This window comes from Chlorocebus sabaeus, chromosome 3, assembly GCF_047675955.1.
Source record: "Chlorocebus sabaeus isolate Y175 chromosome 3, mChlSab1.0.hap1, whole genome shotgun sequence".
Classification (NCBI taxonomy): Eukaryota; Metazoa; Chordata; class Mammalia; order Primates; family Cercopithecidae; genus Chlorocebus; species Chlorocebus sabaeus.
In genome coordinates this window covers 4,528,936-4,542,629 of record NC_132906.1, presented here as the reverse complement: position 1 = coordinate 4,542,629, position 13,694 = coordinate 4,528,936, and the positions used below count along the sequence as shown (strand labels likewise).

Genomic DNA, 13,694 nt, shown 5'->3' with positions numbered 1-13,694 from the left:
CTCGCTGACTTCAAGAATGAAGCTGCGCACCCTCGCAGTGAGTGTTACAGTCTTAAAAAGATGGTGTGTCTGGAGTTTGTTCCTTCAGATGTTCAGATGTGTCTGAAGTGGTGGGTTCGTGGTCTTGCTGACTTCAGGAGTAAAGCTGCAAACCTTTGCAGTAAGTGTTGCAGCTCTGGAGGCAGCGCGTCTGGAGTTGTTCATTCCTTCTGTTGGGTTTGTGGTCTCCCTGGCTTTAAGAGTGAATCTGCAGACCTTCGTGGTGAGTGTGACAGCTCATAATGGCAGCACAGACCCAAAGTACGAACAGCAGCAAGATTTAGTAGCTGCAAAAGAACAAGGCTCCCACAGCATACAGAGACACCCAACCAACCTGGTTGCCCCTGCTTCCTGGGGTGGCCTGCTTTTATTCCCTTATCTGGCCCCACCCACATCCTGCTGATTGGTCCATTTTACAGAGAGCTGATTGGTCCGTTTTACAGAGAGCTGATTGGTCCATTTTGATGGAGTGCTGATTGGTGCATTTACAAATCTTTAGCTAGACACAGAGTGCTGATTGGTGCATTTACAATCCTATAGCCAGACCCAAAAGTTCTCCATGTCCCCACCAGATTAGCTAGACACAGTGCTGATTGGTGCGTTTACAATCCTTTAGCTAGAGGGAAAAGTTCTTCAAGTCCCCACAGGTCCCAGAAGCCCAGCCGGCTTCACCTCACTGGCACTCCCGGCTGCACCCTGTGGCACCCAGCGCAGGCACTCCGGCAGCCCGGCTTCCAGACAACCAAGAGGAAAAGAGGGGAAGCGAGAAAGAGATGGAGACTTGCTGTCGTGACCAACGACCCCACGAAGAGGGAATGGCAGTCCACGCACCGGACCCAGCCTCAGACCAAGCCCCACAGGCGCCGGCTGGCAGCGCTGAGTGCAGGCCCGCCAAGCCCACGCCCACCCGGAACCCGCGCAGGTCCCAGCGCGGCGCACAGCCCTGGTTCCCGCCGGTGCCTCTCCCTCCACACCTCCCCTGGAGCAGAGGGAGCCGGCTCCGGCCTCGGCCAGCTGCAGAGAGCGGCCCCCACAGCGCCGCTGGCCGGCTGAAGGGCTCGAGCGCGGCCGGAGTGCACGCCGAGGCCAAGGAGGCGTCAAGAGCGAGTGAGGGCTGCGAGCATGTTATCACCTCTCACCACTTGAGGAAAATTTCGCTTAGAATCTCCAAGTGGAACTTTAGCGTTTTATAAAAGCACTCAGGTGTTTTTCGGAACAGCCATGGATGGTGGGAAATCCATGAGGAAGCTGCCCTGAGCTCCGCGTGTGCGGAGGGGCCCACACTAAGTCAGCTATGCAAACAACCAGAGTGGGAAAATGGCCGTCCCTTCTATTTTATTTTTAATGTTCTGATCATAAAAACATTTAGGACTATAAAAATGAGCAGATAAAAAATGTTCCTACTCCCTCTTAATGGAAGATGTGTGCGCATTTGAAATAGTCTATTCCCCAAAGGGAGAAACCAAAGTTTTCTTTTTGCCAGGCCCATTTCCCTGCTTTTCATTCTTGACCTAATACCAGCGGGGAGCAGGATGGCTGGATCTGGCCGGAAGGGAATGTTTCCCCTCCAGGCCCACCAAGACGCATGCGCACGGGGCCTTTCCGGAGCTGATTGTTTCTGCTGCATCATCCCATCCAAGGTTCTGGGCGATGTTTTGGAATTTGTCAGCTTTTGTACATTAGTAAAATACGATTATGTCTTTCTCATTCTAAATTTGTTTTTGAACCTAATCTTGCATTTGTAGTTTTGTATTCTTTTCCTAAAAAGGGTCCTGCAACTACATCAAGTTTTGGCCTCACAAAACCTAGTTCTGACGTTTATACAGAGGCAATATATATCATTTGGAAACCTGAGATGTTTTCCTTTTCATAATCTCCCAAGGAAGAAGAATGAGAGCTGATGTTAAGTGGGAGAACGGAAATCCAGGCCAGCAGCCTCCCCCACACCTGACGAAGATGCAGTCCTGCTCCCAGCTCTTCCTACTGAACCTTTAACTGCCATTTACATCCAAACGGGGAGCTCAGAGGAAGCCTCCAGCTCTTTGCATTCCCCACTTTCATTCATCTTTTGGTAAGTCCTGACACCCCGAGAGTCTTTTTTTTTTTTTTTTTTTTTTTGAGACAGAGTCTCGCTCTGTCGCCCAGGCTGGAGTGCAGTGGCGGGATCTCAGCTCACTGCAAGCTCCGCCTCCCAGGTTTATGCCATTCTGCTGCCTCAGCCTCTGGCGTAGCTGGGACCACAGGCGCCGCAACCTCGCCTGGTGAGTTTTTTTTGTATTTTTTAGTAGAGACGGGGTTTCACCGTGTTAGCCAGGATGGTCTCGATTTCCTGACCTCGTGATCTGCCCGTCTCGGCCTCCCAAAGTGCTGGGATTACAGGCTTGAGCCACCGCGCCCGGCTCTTTTGCCGATTTTTAATGGGGTTGTTTTTTTGTTTTGAAAATACAATCAATTTACGATCTTGGGAGAGCAAGAAGCAAGGAGCCAGCAAGTCTGGACACATTCCAGAGGCCACTGAGGGGTTTTATGCCCGGAGTCCTGGATTCCATCCAAGCCACGAGGGGTTTTATGCCCTGGGCTTAGGCTGTAGTGCAGCCTTCCACCCTTAAGCACAGAGCCTGGTGTTCCACAGGCCACAAGAGGTTTTAAACTCTGGACTCATAACTTGTTCCAAGGCTCTTTTCATATGATATCAGACTAGAAGTCTTGCCTCAGCTTTTCTCCCAACAATTGGACTGATGGGATGCTCCACTGTGCACAAGCATCATGGGTTCTTAAAACAAGGCCCTGCACAAGCACTAAATATGTTCCTGTCACCGCAGTCCACTAGCCCTTCAACTATAAACATGCACAGGAGTCGCCTGGGGGCCTTGCTAAATAAAAATGCAGCTTCTGATTCAATAGCCTCGAATGGGACCAGAGATTCTGCCTGTCTTGATGAGCTCCCGAGTGAGGCAGACAATGCCAGTTCACAGACTCACACTTTGAGATACGGCCACCTGGGCCATTGTGTTCAAATGTGCTTGATAATCTGGAGCACTTATTAAATATCCAAGTTGCCAGGATTTTCTTCTGGAAATCTTGATTCAGTATGTTTTGGTTGGAGCATTGGACGTTTGGGAAAACTAGAATTTTTTCTCTCCATTTAGACAAAAGTCAACTACTGCTGAGGCATGGGCTTAATAAATGTTGACTAAAATATCCAACTCAGCAACCAATCCTGTGTAATTTTCAAACTGTCAGTAACTTGCTGGGGGCGACCTACAGACCCTGGCCATGTGACGGATGAAGAAACGCACTCAGACACAGGTATCCCATGAAAGAGCAGGCTAGGGGACTGGGCAGCTCCCAGACACCGAGGAGGGTGCTATAAAGAGTCAGCAGCCACGGCCCTGACAGGCTGGGGCTCCAAGCATTTATTCAGTACAGATTTAATGACAAAGGTCTCAAGTAGACACCACTAGAGGGTAATTAACATTGCTGACCTTCTGAGTAGAGAGCAGTCATGCGCCCACAAATGATCAAAGGTCAGGCTTAGGAGCATATGAGTAAATAAGCTATTTAAACTCCTCTACATTCCTATGTATCCACGCCCTAAGCTTTTAAGAGAATTCAGCTGCCTTCAGCCAAATCTTTTACTGAAGCTATGCAAACCTCCTGACCCTCCAAGAAGGTTTGTATCTATTTCCTACAACTTAATTTTTATAATTTCTCCCACCACCCTGACAGATCCCCTACGAAAGACCATGTTTCTTCTCAGCTTGCTCAGTCCAGCTGAGCCAGCTTTCCACTGGACTCCTGAATGTGAGGACACAGGCTCCCAGGACCATCCAGAAGCAAGCATCTCTCATCACCTTAAAGCTCTGAAACACTAGCTGGGTGCAGAGGCTCATGCCTGTAATCCCAACACATTCAGAGGCTGAGGTGGGAGGATCGCTTGAGGCCAGTAGTTCAAGACCAGCCTAGGCAGCATAGCAAGACCCCATCTCTACAAAAAGTACACCCCAAAATTAGCTGGGTGGGACTACATGCCTGTAGTCTCAGTTAATTGGGAGGCTGAGGCGGGACTATCCCTTGAACCCATGAGTTTGAGGCTGCAGTGAGCTATGATCGCACAACTGCACTCCAGCCTGGGAGACAGATTGAGACCATCTCTAAAACAACAACAGGCTGGCGCAGTGGCTCACGCCTGTAATCCCAGCACTTTGGGATGCCAAAGTGGGTGGATCACCTGAGGTCAGGAGTTCGAGACCAGCCTGGGCAACCCAGTGAAATCCTGTTTCTACCAAAAATACAAAAAATTAGCAGGGCGTGGTAGCAGGCGCCTATAATCCCAGCTACTCGGGAGGCTGAGGCAGGAGAATTGCTTGCACCCAGGAAGAGGAGATTGCAGTGAGCTGAGATCACGCCACTGCACTCCAGTCTGGGCAACAAGAGCAAAACTTTGTCTCAAAACAATAAAAAATATTTAAAAAAATAACAAAAAACAAGGAGACACAGAAAACTGAAATATTTTAAGTTTCATTTTATTATTGCTTGTTAGTTGATTAAAGTAATTCTGCTTCCACTTACTTTATTTTTAAAGACAGTAATTGCTACACTGAATGAAACCTTAATGAAGTTTCATTATAAATATCTATTATCATTTTATTATTTTCTACATAGAAGCATGCAAAAAGTTTAAAATTCAGTTTCATTTGATTTAGCCTTGACTGTAATGAAGGACTCTATGAAGAGGGGACACGGTGTTTATGGGCTGGAGTCCCAGCAACTGCTTGGTGGCAGAGTCCCAGTCTTTCCCCAGTTCAAGCCGTGGGCAGATAGATGGGTACTGTCCTTCAGTTCTTCTTACCCATTCACTTGCTTTCTTTATAGCCTCAAAAGCCCAGGGAATATTCCTAGATTAAAAAAAAAATGTTTCAGATTTCAGAATATAACGATATGTAATATGGTACTAAACCCATCACATTGTATCAGACAAAATGATTCTGCCAAAAATTAAGATATTTAATAAAAGCAGTTTTCCTTGACATCTTACAGGACTTCTACCCGTCTGACCTTGAGCTTATGCACTGCATTGTCAAGTGTCCCGTGCCCACCACTTCCTGGCTTCTACGTGCCTCCAGGCATCCCTGCTGCCTACAGGACAGCTCGAGTTCCAGCTTCTCCACAGTTGTTTATGGTTGTCCCCTTTCCATGCTTCTCAATCTAAATCCTATCCATTCTCCACGCACAAACTCAAGTACTGTTTTACAAATGAGGCTTCTGTTTCTCCTTCCCACTGTACCAACTTGATTAGGTACCTTCAGAATATCTGAGAGTCCGCCATGAAACTGGCATATATTCAGCTGTGTCACGTAAACCAGGAATAACTTGGTAGAATAAGCATATCGAGTCAAGTCTGTGTCCACTAAATGGTGTCAAATATTTGAGACTGTTGAATATTCAGGTCTATTCAACACTCAGAAAAATTCTGAGATTGTTAATTAATATTAATTAGCTACTTCCTCACTTGTTCTATCATCTGCTAGAACTTGTTAGTGAACAAGTGGCAACATACACCAAAGTTCTTCAGAAAATTCTATGGGGGAAACTTAATATTTTGAAAATTCTCTCCCTGTTCCTGATTTTTCCCTGTGAACTGGGAAAGGACCGTCAGTATAGCGTGGTGGTTAAGAGCTGGGTTTGAGTCCTGACTCTGCAATCACATGATATGGGTCATGTGATACTGTGTGGCTTTCATTCAACACTGGGAATCTCAGTTTCCTCTATTACGAGAATAACATGAGGTCCTATGGGTTTGTGGTGGAAATTAACAAAGCTTATAAACTTAACATGCTTACTAGTCCCTGGTCCACAGTAGGCACTCAATAAATGTTCACTGAATGTCATGACAGAAGGAACATACTAAATAAGAAGCATGCCAAAGTGGGTAAGAGACCAATGTTTCCTGGTAAATATTCATCTACTTATAGGTTACTAACTGCTGAAAACAACAAAACTGGCTTTGAATATTTTCACTAATTCAGCTGGCCTCCTTCAGTCCAGTGGCCTCTACACTTTTTAGTTCACCATTCCACTAGTAAGAAAATCTTGTGACTTGGCTCAAGCCTGTAATCCCAGCACTTTGGGAGGCCGAGAGGGGCGGATCACGAGGTCAGGAGATCGAGACCATCCTGGCGAACACGGTGAAACCCCGTCTCTACTAAAAACTACAAAAAACTAGCCGGGCGAGGTGGCGGGCGCCTGTAGTCCCAGCTACTCAGGAGGCTGAGGCAGGAGAATGGCGTGAACCCGGGAGGCGGAGCTTGCAGTGAGCTGAGATCCAGCCACTGCACTCCAGCCCGGGCAACAGAGCGAGACTCCGTCTCAAAAAAAAAAAAAAAAAGAAAATCTTGTGTCTACACCCCCATGTAATGTGCTCCTGCATCAATGTTACTAAGTACATCCTGAAACAGAAAATATAGAGAAAGCTTCAAATATGCAATAAACAGGGAGTAAAAAATATCTATTTATTTATTTATTTTAGATGGAGTCTCACTGTGTCACCTGGCTAGAGTGCAGTGGCACAATCTCAGTTCACCGCAACCTCTGACTCCCTGGTTCAAGCAGTTCTCCTGCCTCAGCCTCCTGAGTAGCTGGGATTACAGGCACGTGCCACCATGCCTAGCTAATTTTTGTATTTTTAGTAGAGACAGCCTTTCACTATGTTGGTCAGGATGGTTTCAATCTCTTGACCTCGTGATCTGCCCACCTCAGCCTCCCAAAGTGCTGGGATTGCAGGTGTGAGTCACCATGCCCAGTCTAAAATCATTTTATCTTATGTACTAAAGTCCTAACAAACCATTTTGCTGGAACAATAGCAGTAATGTGGTAAGAGCAATATGCTGGAATATACTTGATCAATTTTGAAAATCTTGCTTTAATACTTTGTGATATTACAGTTCAAAAGCAAGTTCAAAGTTTATACTTGTTCTAACAGCTATAATATTAATAATTGGCAATGATCTAAATAGGGTAAGTGCCTCTTTGGATGTGCCTATTAAGTCAAATACTAATTTGTTAGTCCCATCTCCTAGCTGTTCAAAGTGTTTTTTCTTTGATATTTATTTAATTAATCCTCTTGGCAAGTGGCACTGGTTTATTTTAAAATAAAATACAAAAATTAGGCTGGTGCAGTGGCTCATTCCTGTAATCCCAGTACTTTGAGAGGCCAATGCAGGCAGATCACTTGAGGCCAGGAGTTCAAGACCAGCCTGGCCAACATGGCCCAAAACCTCATCTCTACTACAAGTATAAAAATTAGCTTGGCATGGTGGTGCACACCTGTAATCCCAGCTACTCAGGAGGCTGAGGCACGAGAATTGCTTGAACCTGGGAGGTGGAGGTTGCAGTGAGCCAAGATCATGCCACTGCATGCCAGCCTGGGTGACAGAACAAGACCTGGCCTCAAAAACTAAATAAATAAAAACAAAAAAAAGAAAACCCCCAAAATAGAAAAAAAAAAAAAGAATACTAATCTTTCTTGGCAAACTAATGAGAAAGTATTGCTTTTTTAAAAATGGAAGTATACATTACATATAGTAAATTATGATTTTCCTTTTTTTTAGACAGGGTCTCACTTTGTCGCACAGGCTGGAGTGCAGTGGCAGGATCACAACTCAATGTAGCCTCGACCTCCTGGGCTCAAGCAGTCCCCCCACCTCAGCTTCCTGAGTAGTCACACACTACCACACTCGGCTGATTTTTAATTTTTTTGTGGAGACAGGGTCTTTCTATGTGGTCAAGGCTGGTTTTGAACTCCTGGGAGCAAGCAATCCTTCTGCCTTGGCCTCCTAAAGTGCTGGGATTACAGGTGTGAGCCACGGTGCCCAGCAATGCCTGGGTAATTTTAAAACGTTTTTTGTAGAGATGGGAGTTCTCACTGGTTACCTAGGCTGGTCTTAAACTCCTGGGCTGGATCTTGCTGGGCTCAAGCGATCCTCCCGTCTCAGCCTCCCAAAGTGCTTGGATTACAGGCGTGAGCCAATCTGCCTAGCCCAGAACTTCCTGAACACCTGTTTTGTGTTTGAGAACTTTTTCTTAATCATGACACTTAAAAATTGTTTTTATTTTTAATTAAACAATTAAAAATTAAATTTTTAATTTAATTTTAATTTAATTTCATTTTCCCTGTCTCATTCTTTTTAAATGCAGTGGGTTTTGTTTACATCAGGATATAAACAAGGTCTACCCTTGCTTTTGGTTGATATGTCTCTAAAGGTTTATTTACAGGTTCTGATCCTCAACCTTTTTTTTTCTATTGCCATTTATTTTTCTCTTGCCATTTATTTCCCCACATTTCAGATTTTGCTGACTGCATTTGCATGGTGTCATGTAACATGTTCCTCTATTCTCTGATCTAGTTCAAGTTTAGAAATCAAGGGATTTCGTTTAACTTATTTGATTTTATACATATTAGTTTCTAACAACATTAATATCTACCTTCCAAAATAACAAATCAAAAGTATTATTAACACCATGGCTACTCCCAGTGAGATTTCTTCGTAATATTTTTTAATCCTTAGGTACTATCCCACTGGGGAGATAATAGTCAAATTATGTACTAAGTCACCTTAAATTAATACCTAGGCTGGGCACGGTGGCTCACATCTGTAATCCTAGCACTTCAGGAGGGTGAGGTGGGAGGATTGCTTGAGCTCAGGAGTTCGAGACCAGCCTGGGTAACATGGTGAAGCCCCGTCTTTACAAAAATTACAAAAACTAGCAGGGTGTGGTGGTGCACACCGGTAGTCTCAGTTACTCAGGAGGCTGAGGTGGGAAGATGGCTTGAGCCCAGGGGGCGGAGGCTGCAGTGAGCTGAGATTGCACCACTGCACTCCAGCCTGGGTGACAGAGCCGGATGATCTCAATAAATAAATAAATTAATAAATAAATATCAATCTTATCCATTATTATGTAAAATATTTACATAGTTCCAAAGTCAAAACTGTAAAACAAAGCACACTAGGAGAAACCTAGCTTCCATCCTTGTCCCCTCTACCAAACCCCCCTTGCAATAATATTTTTATTAGTTTGATTAGTTTTCCCCTTACCTTGCCGTTAAAAGAATATAAGCCAATTACATGTGTATGTATATGTGTATATGTGTATGTATGTGCATATGTGTATGTATATACTTATATATATATGTATGTCAGAGGGATCCTGCTCTGGTCTTGCCCCTCTCGCCATGGGGTGGGGGTCTGCAGGGACAAGAGAATGTGCCCACCCCAGAGCCCATATCCTCCTGTTTAGACCCTGCAACTCCAGCGTCCCTGACCACATGGCCCTGAGTCCACTTCCAGGGTCTTCCCTGGGTCTGTCACCCTGAGTTTGAACAGTGCTGCTATCTCACTGGTGCTGCAAAGTGGCTGGGGTGAGGGGGCACTGGCATGGGGTCTGGATGGAATTTTGATGGGTAGGGTGGGGTATTCATGTGTGCATGCAAGGCCTCTTAGGGTTCTAGGGGTCAGCCAAGGGCCGAATTTGAACCTGGCCTTTCAGGTGGTTATGAAGTTGTATTTGCCAAGGTAGGAGATTAGAACACATTTAATCTAATAGTTTGCTAGTTTGATTTATAACTTTTAAATACTTAGACATATAGTATGTGGGTTTCCATTTGTATTCTTGTCTCAGGCCCTGCCATTGTTGGGAACAGGGCTGGGCCCAACAGTCATATTGTGGGTCTTCTGGAGGCACCCAGGATCAGCACACTGCAGTGAACGGTACCACATCCAGAGCCAGAAGCACCAGGCTCCAGCGCCCGGGATCAGCACACTGCAGCAAAGGGTACCACGTCCAGAGCCAGAAGCGCCGGGCTCCAGCGCCGGGGATCAGCACACTGCAGCGAAGAGTACCACATCCAGAGCCACGAGCGCCGGGTTCCAGCGGGAGCTGCACTGAAACTCTCTGAGCCTGTTTCCTGTGCAGCCCAAGGTACAAATACCACATCAGCCCTGCCTGCCACAGGAGACTGTGGGCAAGCTGTCACCTGCAAACAAATTCTCTTCCTACATACTTATAAAGTAGTCTACACATGTAAGATAATTCCCTATAGCTATTTGTAAGGTTTATTAAATAAATAGTTGAAAATATAAATAAGTTACATAATACTATAGTTAAAGCCACCTGGAAGTAGAAGCGTCATCCAGCTTCATCAGTGATTTGAACATTATTCCCTCTTTTTCCAACCTAGTGCGAATAAACTGTAGTACCAGCATTGTGGCAATTAGGTCCAGGAGACGTTCTCTTCCTTTTACACCTAAAAGGGAAAAAACTCCATTAAGTCTGTTGGAAATTCTGCATCTCAAACTGTGCCTGTTGATAAAATTCCCATTAAATAATTATAATATGGTTAAATCACCAGTACATGAGCAGATCATGAAACTCTCTAATACTCTTCAAGGTCCTTAATTAGCCTGCTATTTAAATAAAAAATGAGGACGGTTGGAACCATGTGCCTATCATATCCTGATGGTCGTCAGGAAACTGGACTGTACCCAGAGTGCCCCTCGCTTGCCATCTTCAATACACAGAGAGCCATGAAGTTCAATGAAAGAAATCCAGTTTTCAGGCTCCTGTTACAAATAGCTTAGAAGAGTAAACCTAAATATTCAACAGATAAACAACAGATATGACCAGTTACACTGGTGTATCAAATTATTTCTAGTGGTTAGTACCTATAGGTATCCAAGATATGTTACTATATTACAAAATATCAAAATTGAAAAATGAATGTTTACATGTGTTGAACTCAGAATTAACCCATTTTTATTTAAAAAATGCAAGCAGCTTTTGTTTTTTGTTTTACACAGCCAAAAAACAGTTTTAGGGAAGGAAAAAAAAACAAATCTCTGTCTTATAATTAAGAATATACAATTACTTTGAGAAAAGACAAAAGGACCTTGCAGAGTATGCACATATCTGCATATACACCATTAATTTTACATCGTTGAGGTAGCCAAAACTGCTCATAAGGGGGCTTTTATTAAGTAATATAATGTTCTTAGTAGAGAAAAAAGGAATTGAATAAATTTTTAAAAACAAAATAACAAAACCAAGCCATTGTCCCACGAAAGAAAAATCAATGGAGACAAAGCAGTTTAATTTGCTGGATTCTTTTGTGGCTTATTTTTTGGGTATTATTTACAAAATGTTAGACTAATTTTTAAGCAATATTCATAATAAGCAGCATATAACTCCAAGAATAATATAATAAATAGTAAACTGATGAAATGCCTAATGTGTATCAGCGTCACTTAAAAAACAAATTCAGAAGGAGAAGGGATGATAAAAGAGAAACGAAGAAGAGGACACAAGACAAAGTTGGGTACAGATATAAAAACAAGTCAGAGAAAAAAATCAGACAGCTTGAGGCTATGTAGAGGAAGAAAGGCAGAAAAGCACATGCTTACAGAAAAATAACACGGAAAATACACAGCAATACAGAGAAACACAGGAAAAGCCCATGGAAAAGTTACATCCATGAAATCCCATCCCCTTGCATCTGTGACTCAATTTTCTCCAGTTTTCCTCTTGTTTCTCAGTCTGCTCCTTCTCAGCGTCTTTGCTGTTTCTCGTCCAGTCTGAACACTAAACACTGTCGTGTGGCAGGCTGGTCCTAGCACCTGCTCTGCTCAGACTACCTTCTTTCTTTGGGTGACCTCATCTAGAGCCAGGCTTTAAATACTACTCATGTTGAGAATTCTCCGTCTTTTCCAATTCTGACCTCTTCCCTGAGCTCCAGCCTCACGTGACAATATATTTATCTTGAATTTTTATCTCACTCTGTCACCTGGGCTGGAGTGCAGTGGCACAATCATGGCTCACTGCAGCCTCAACATCCCAGGGCTCAGGTGATCCTCCCACCTCTGCCTTCTCAGTAGCTAGAACCACAGGTACACGCCACCATGCCTGGCTAATTTTTGTATTTTTGTAGAGATGGGGTTTCACCATGTTGGCCAGGCTGATCTCAAAATCCTGAGCTCAAGTGATCTGCCCGCTTTGGCCTCCCAAAGTGCAGGCATTACAGGTGTGAGCCACCATGCCTGGCTTATCTTTGGTTTTCAACAGTTTGACTCTGGCCTATCTAAATGTGGTCATTTTTGTATTTATTGTGCTTGGAGTTCTGCTGAGTTTCTTGGATCTGAAAGGTGCTGTTTTGGATCAATTTTACAAAGGTGTTCAAACATTTTTCTGTCTACCCTTTCACTTTCTGAAACCCTAGTTACACAAATGTGAAATCTTTTGATACCATTCCACAGTCTTGGCTCCTCTGTTCATTTTTCATTCTATTTTTTTCTTTCTGTATTTCAGTTAAGTTTACTGAGTATATTGTCAATTGAATTAAATGATTTTTTTTCCTGTTCTGTCCATTCTGTTGTTAAGCTCATTCAATGACCTTTTCATTGCAGATACTATATTTTCCAGTTCCAGGATTTTCATTTGGTTCTTCCTTATAGTTTCCATCTATTTGCTGAGATTCTGCCATTTATTCACCCATTCCATCCTTTTCTGGTAAGTCAATCCTTCACTATATTTTTAAAAGCAGTTTTAAAGTCTGTGTCTGCTAATTCTAACATCTGGGTCATCTGTGGGTCAGCATTTATAGCCCATTTTCCCCTTGATCACAAGTCATGTTGTCCTGCTTCTTCGTATGTTATTAAATTTTCATTCCATACTGAACATTAAAAATGACACCTCGTAGAGACGCTCAGCTATGCTATCTTACTCTAAAGAGTGTTCAGTTTTGTTCTGGTGGATCCTGTGTAGGCTTTGTTTTAGGCTTTATTAGGATGGGTCTATTTTGGCTTATCCCTTTGTCCTGGGGTATAGTCCTTGATCATGAGATATGATCCTCATGACCCTTTTACAGTTTCAATGGAAAGATATTCATAAAGTCTGATTTGGTGCAACTTGAACTCTAAACTCTGGCCAGTACTAGGCAGCAGCTGCAATCTCTGGTTAGCTCTGTAGCTTCCCAGCTGTTGCTTTTTTCTGGATTCCTTGAGGCTGCACCCTGTATATGTATACGTTAGGAGAGAGCCAAGGATCTGAGGGGCATTTGGATGCAGATTTCAGAGCTCCCTGCTCTGTGGTTCCCTCCTTTATAGGATTTTAATCCTTAACTTCCAGCCACTTTGGCAACCTCAAACTCCAACCCCATGTCCTCATCCCAGAAAGACTTCCTGTTTTAGTTCAAACCTCCCACTGTGTCTCATGAGCTGAGAAATGCCATTAGGTGACAAGCTGGATACACGTAGAGCCCACCTAGTTGGCTTTCTTTCTTTCAAAGATTATGTTCACTCTAGTTTCTGCCTGTTTTTGATTATTCTCCTGGCCTTCAAAGAATGGTTTTGAACATTTTATTCAAAGTTAATAACTGTTAGTGGCAGGAGAGTTAGTCAGATACAGGCTCTTCTATTATTCCAGGAACAAGCACTCACTCCCCAAGTAAATTGTCATCACCCCTTTTCGGCCCAGTGCAGGTCAAACAGGTTATACATAATGCCCACCCACCCAGTCTGGAATATGAAAACTCTGGCATTTTAGAGGTGATGGTGGGCCAGTGAGACACTGCTGTTCTGTCTATCCATGCATATTGGCTAGTTGTT

The 13,694-nt window shown here is 43.8% G+C and overlaps 1 protein-coding gene across 1 annotated transcript in view; it reads right to left on the bottom strand.

Moving 5' to 3' along the window:
• Window positions 1–4,544: 4,544 nt before the first annotated feature.
• The window catches only part of PARP4 (poly(ADP-ribose) polymerase family member 4), a 95,932-nt gene continuing 86,782 nt past the window's right edge, over window positions 4,545–13,694 (bottom strand). Inside the window, exons 33-34 of the mRNA XM_008021753.3 lie at window positions 10,210–10,342; window positions 4,545–4,937 (exon numbers count right to left, since the gene is read on the bottom strand). Of these exons, the coding sequence (XP_008019944.3) occupies window positions 4,742–4,937; window positions 10,210–10,342 (329 nt within the window). The 3' untranslated portion in view covers window positions 4,545–4,741. The remainder of the gene's footprint in view (window positions 4,938–10,209; window positions 10,343–13,694) is intronic.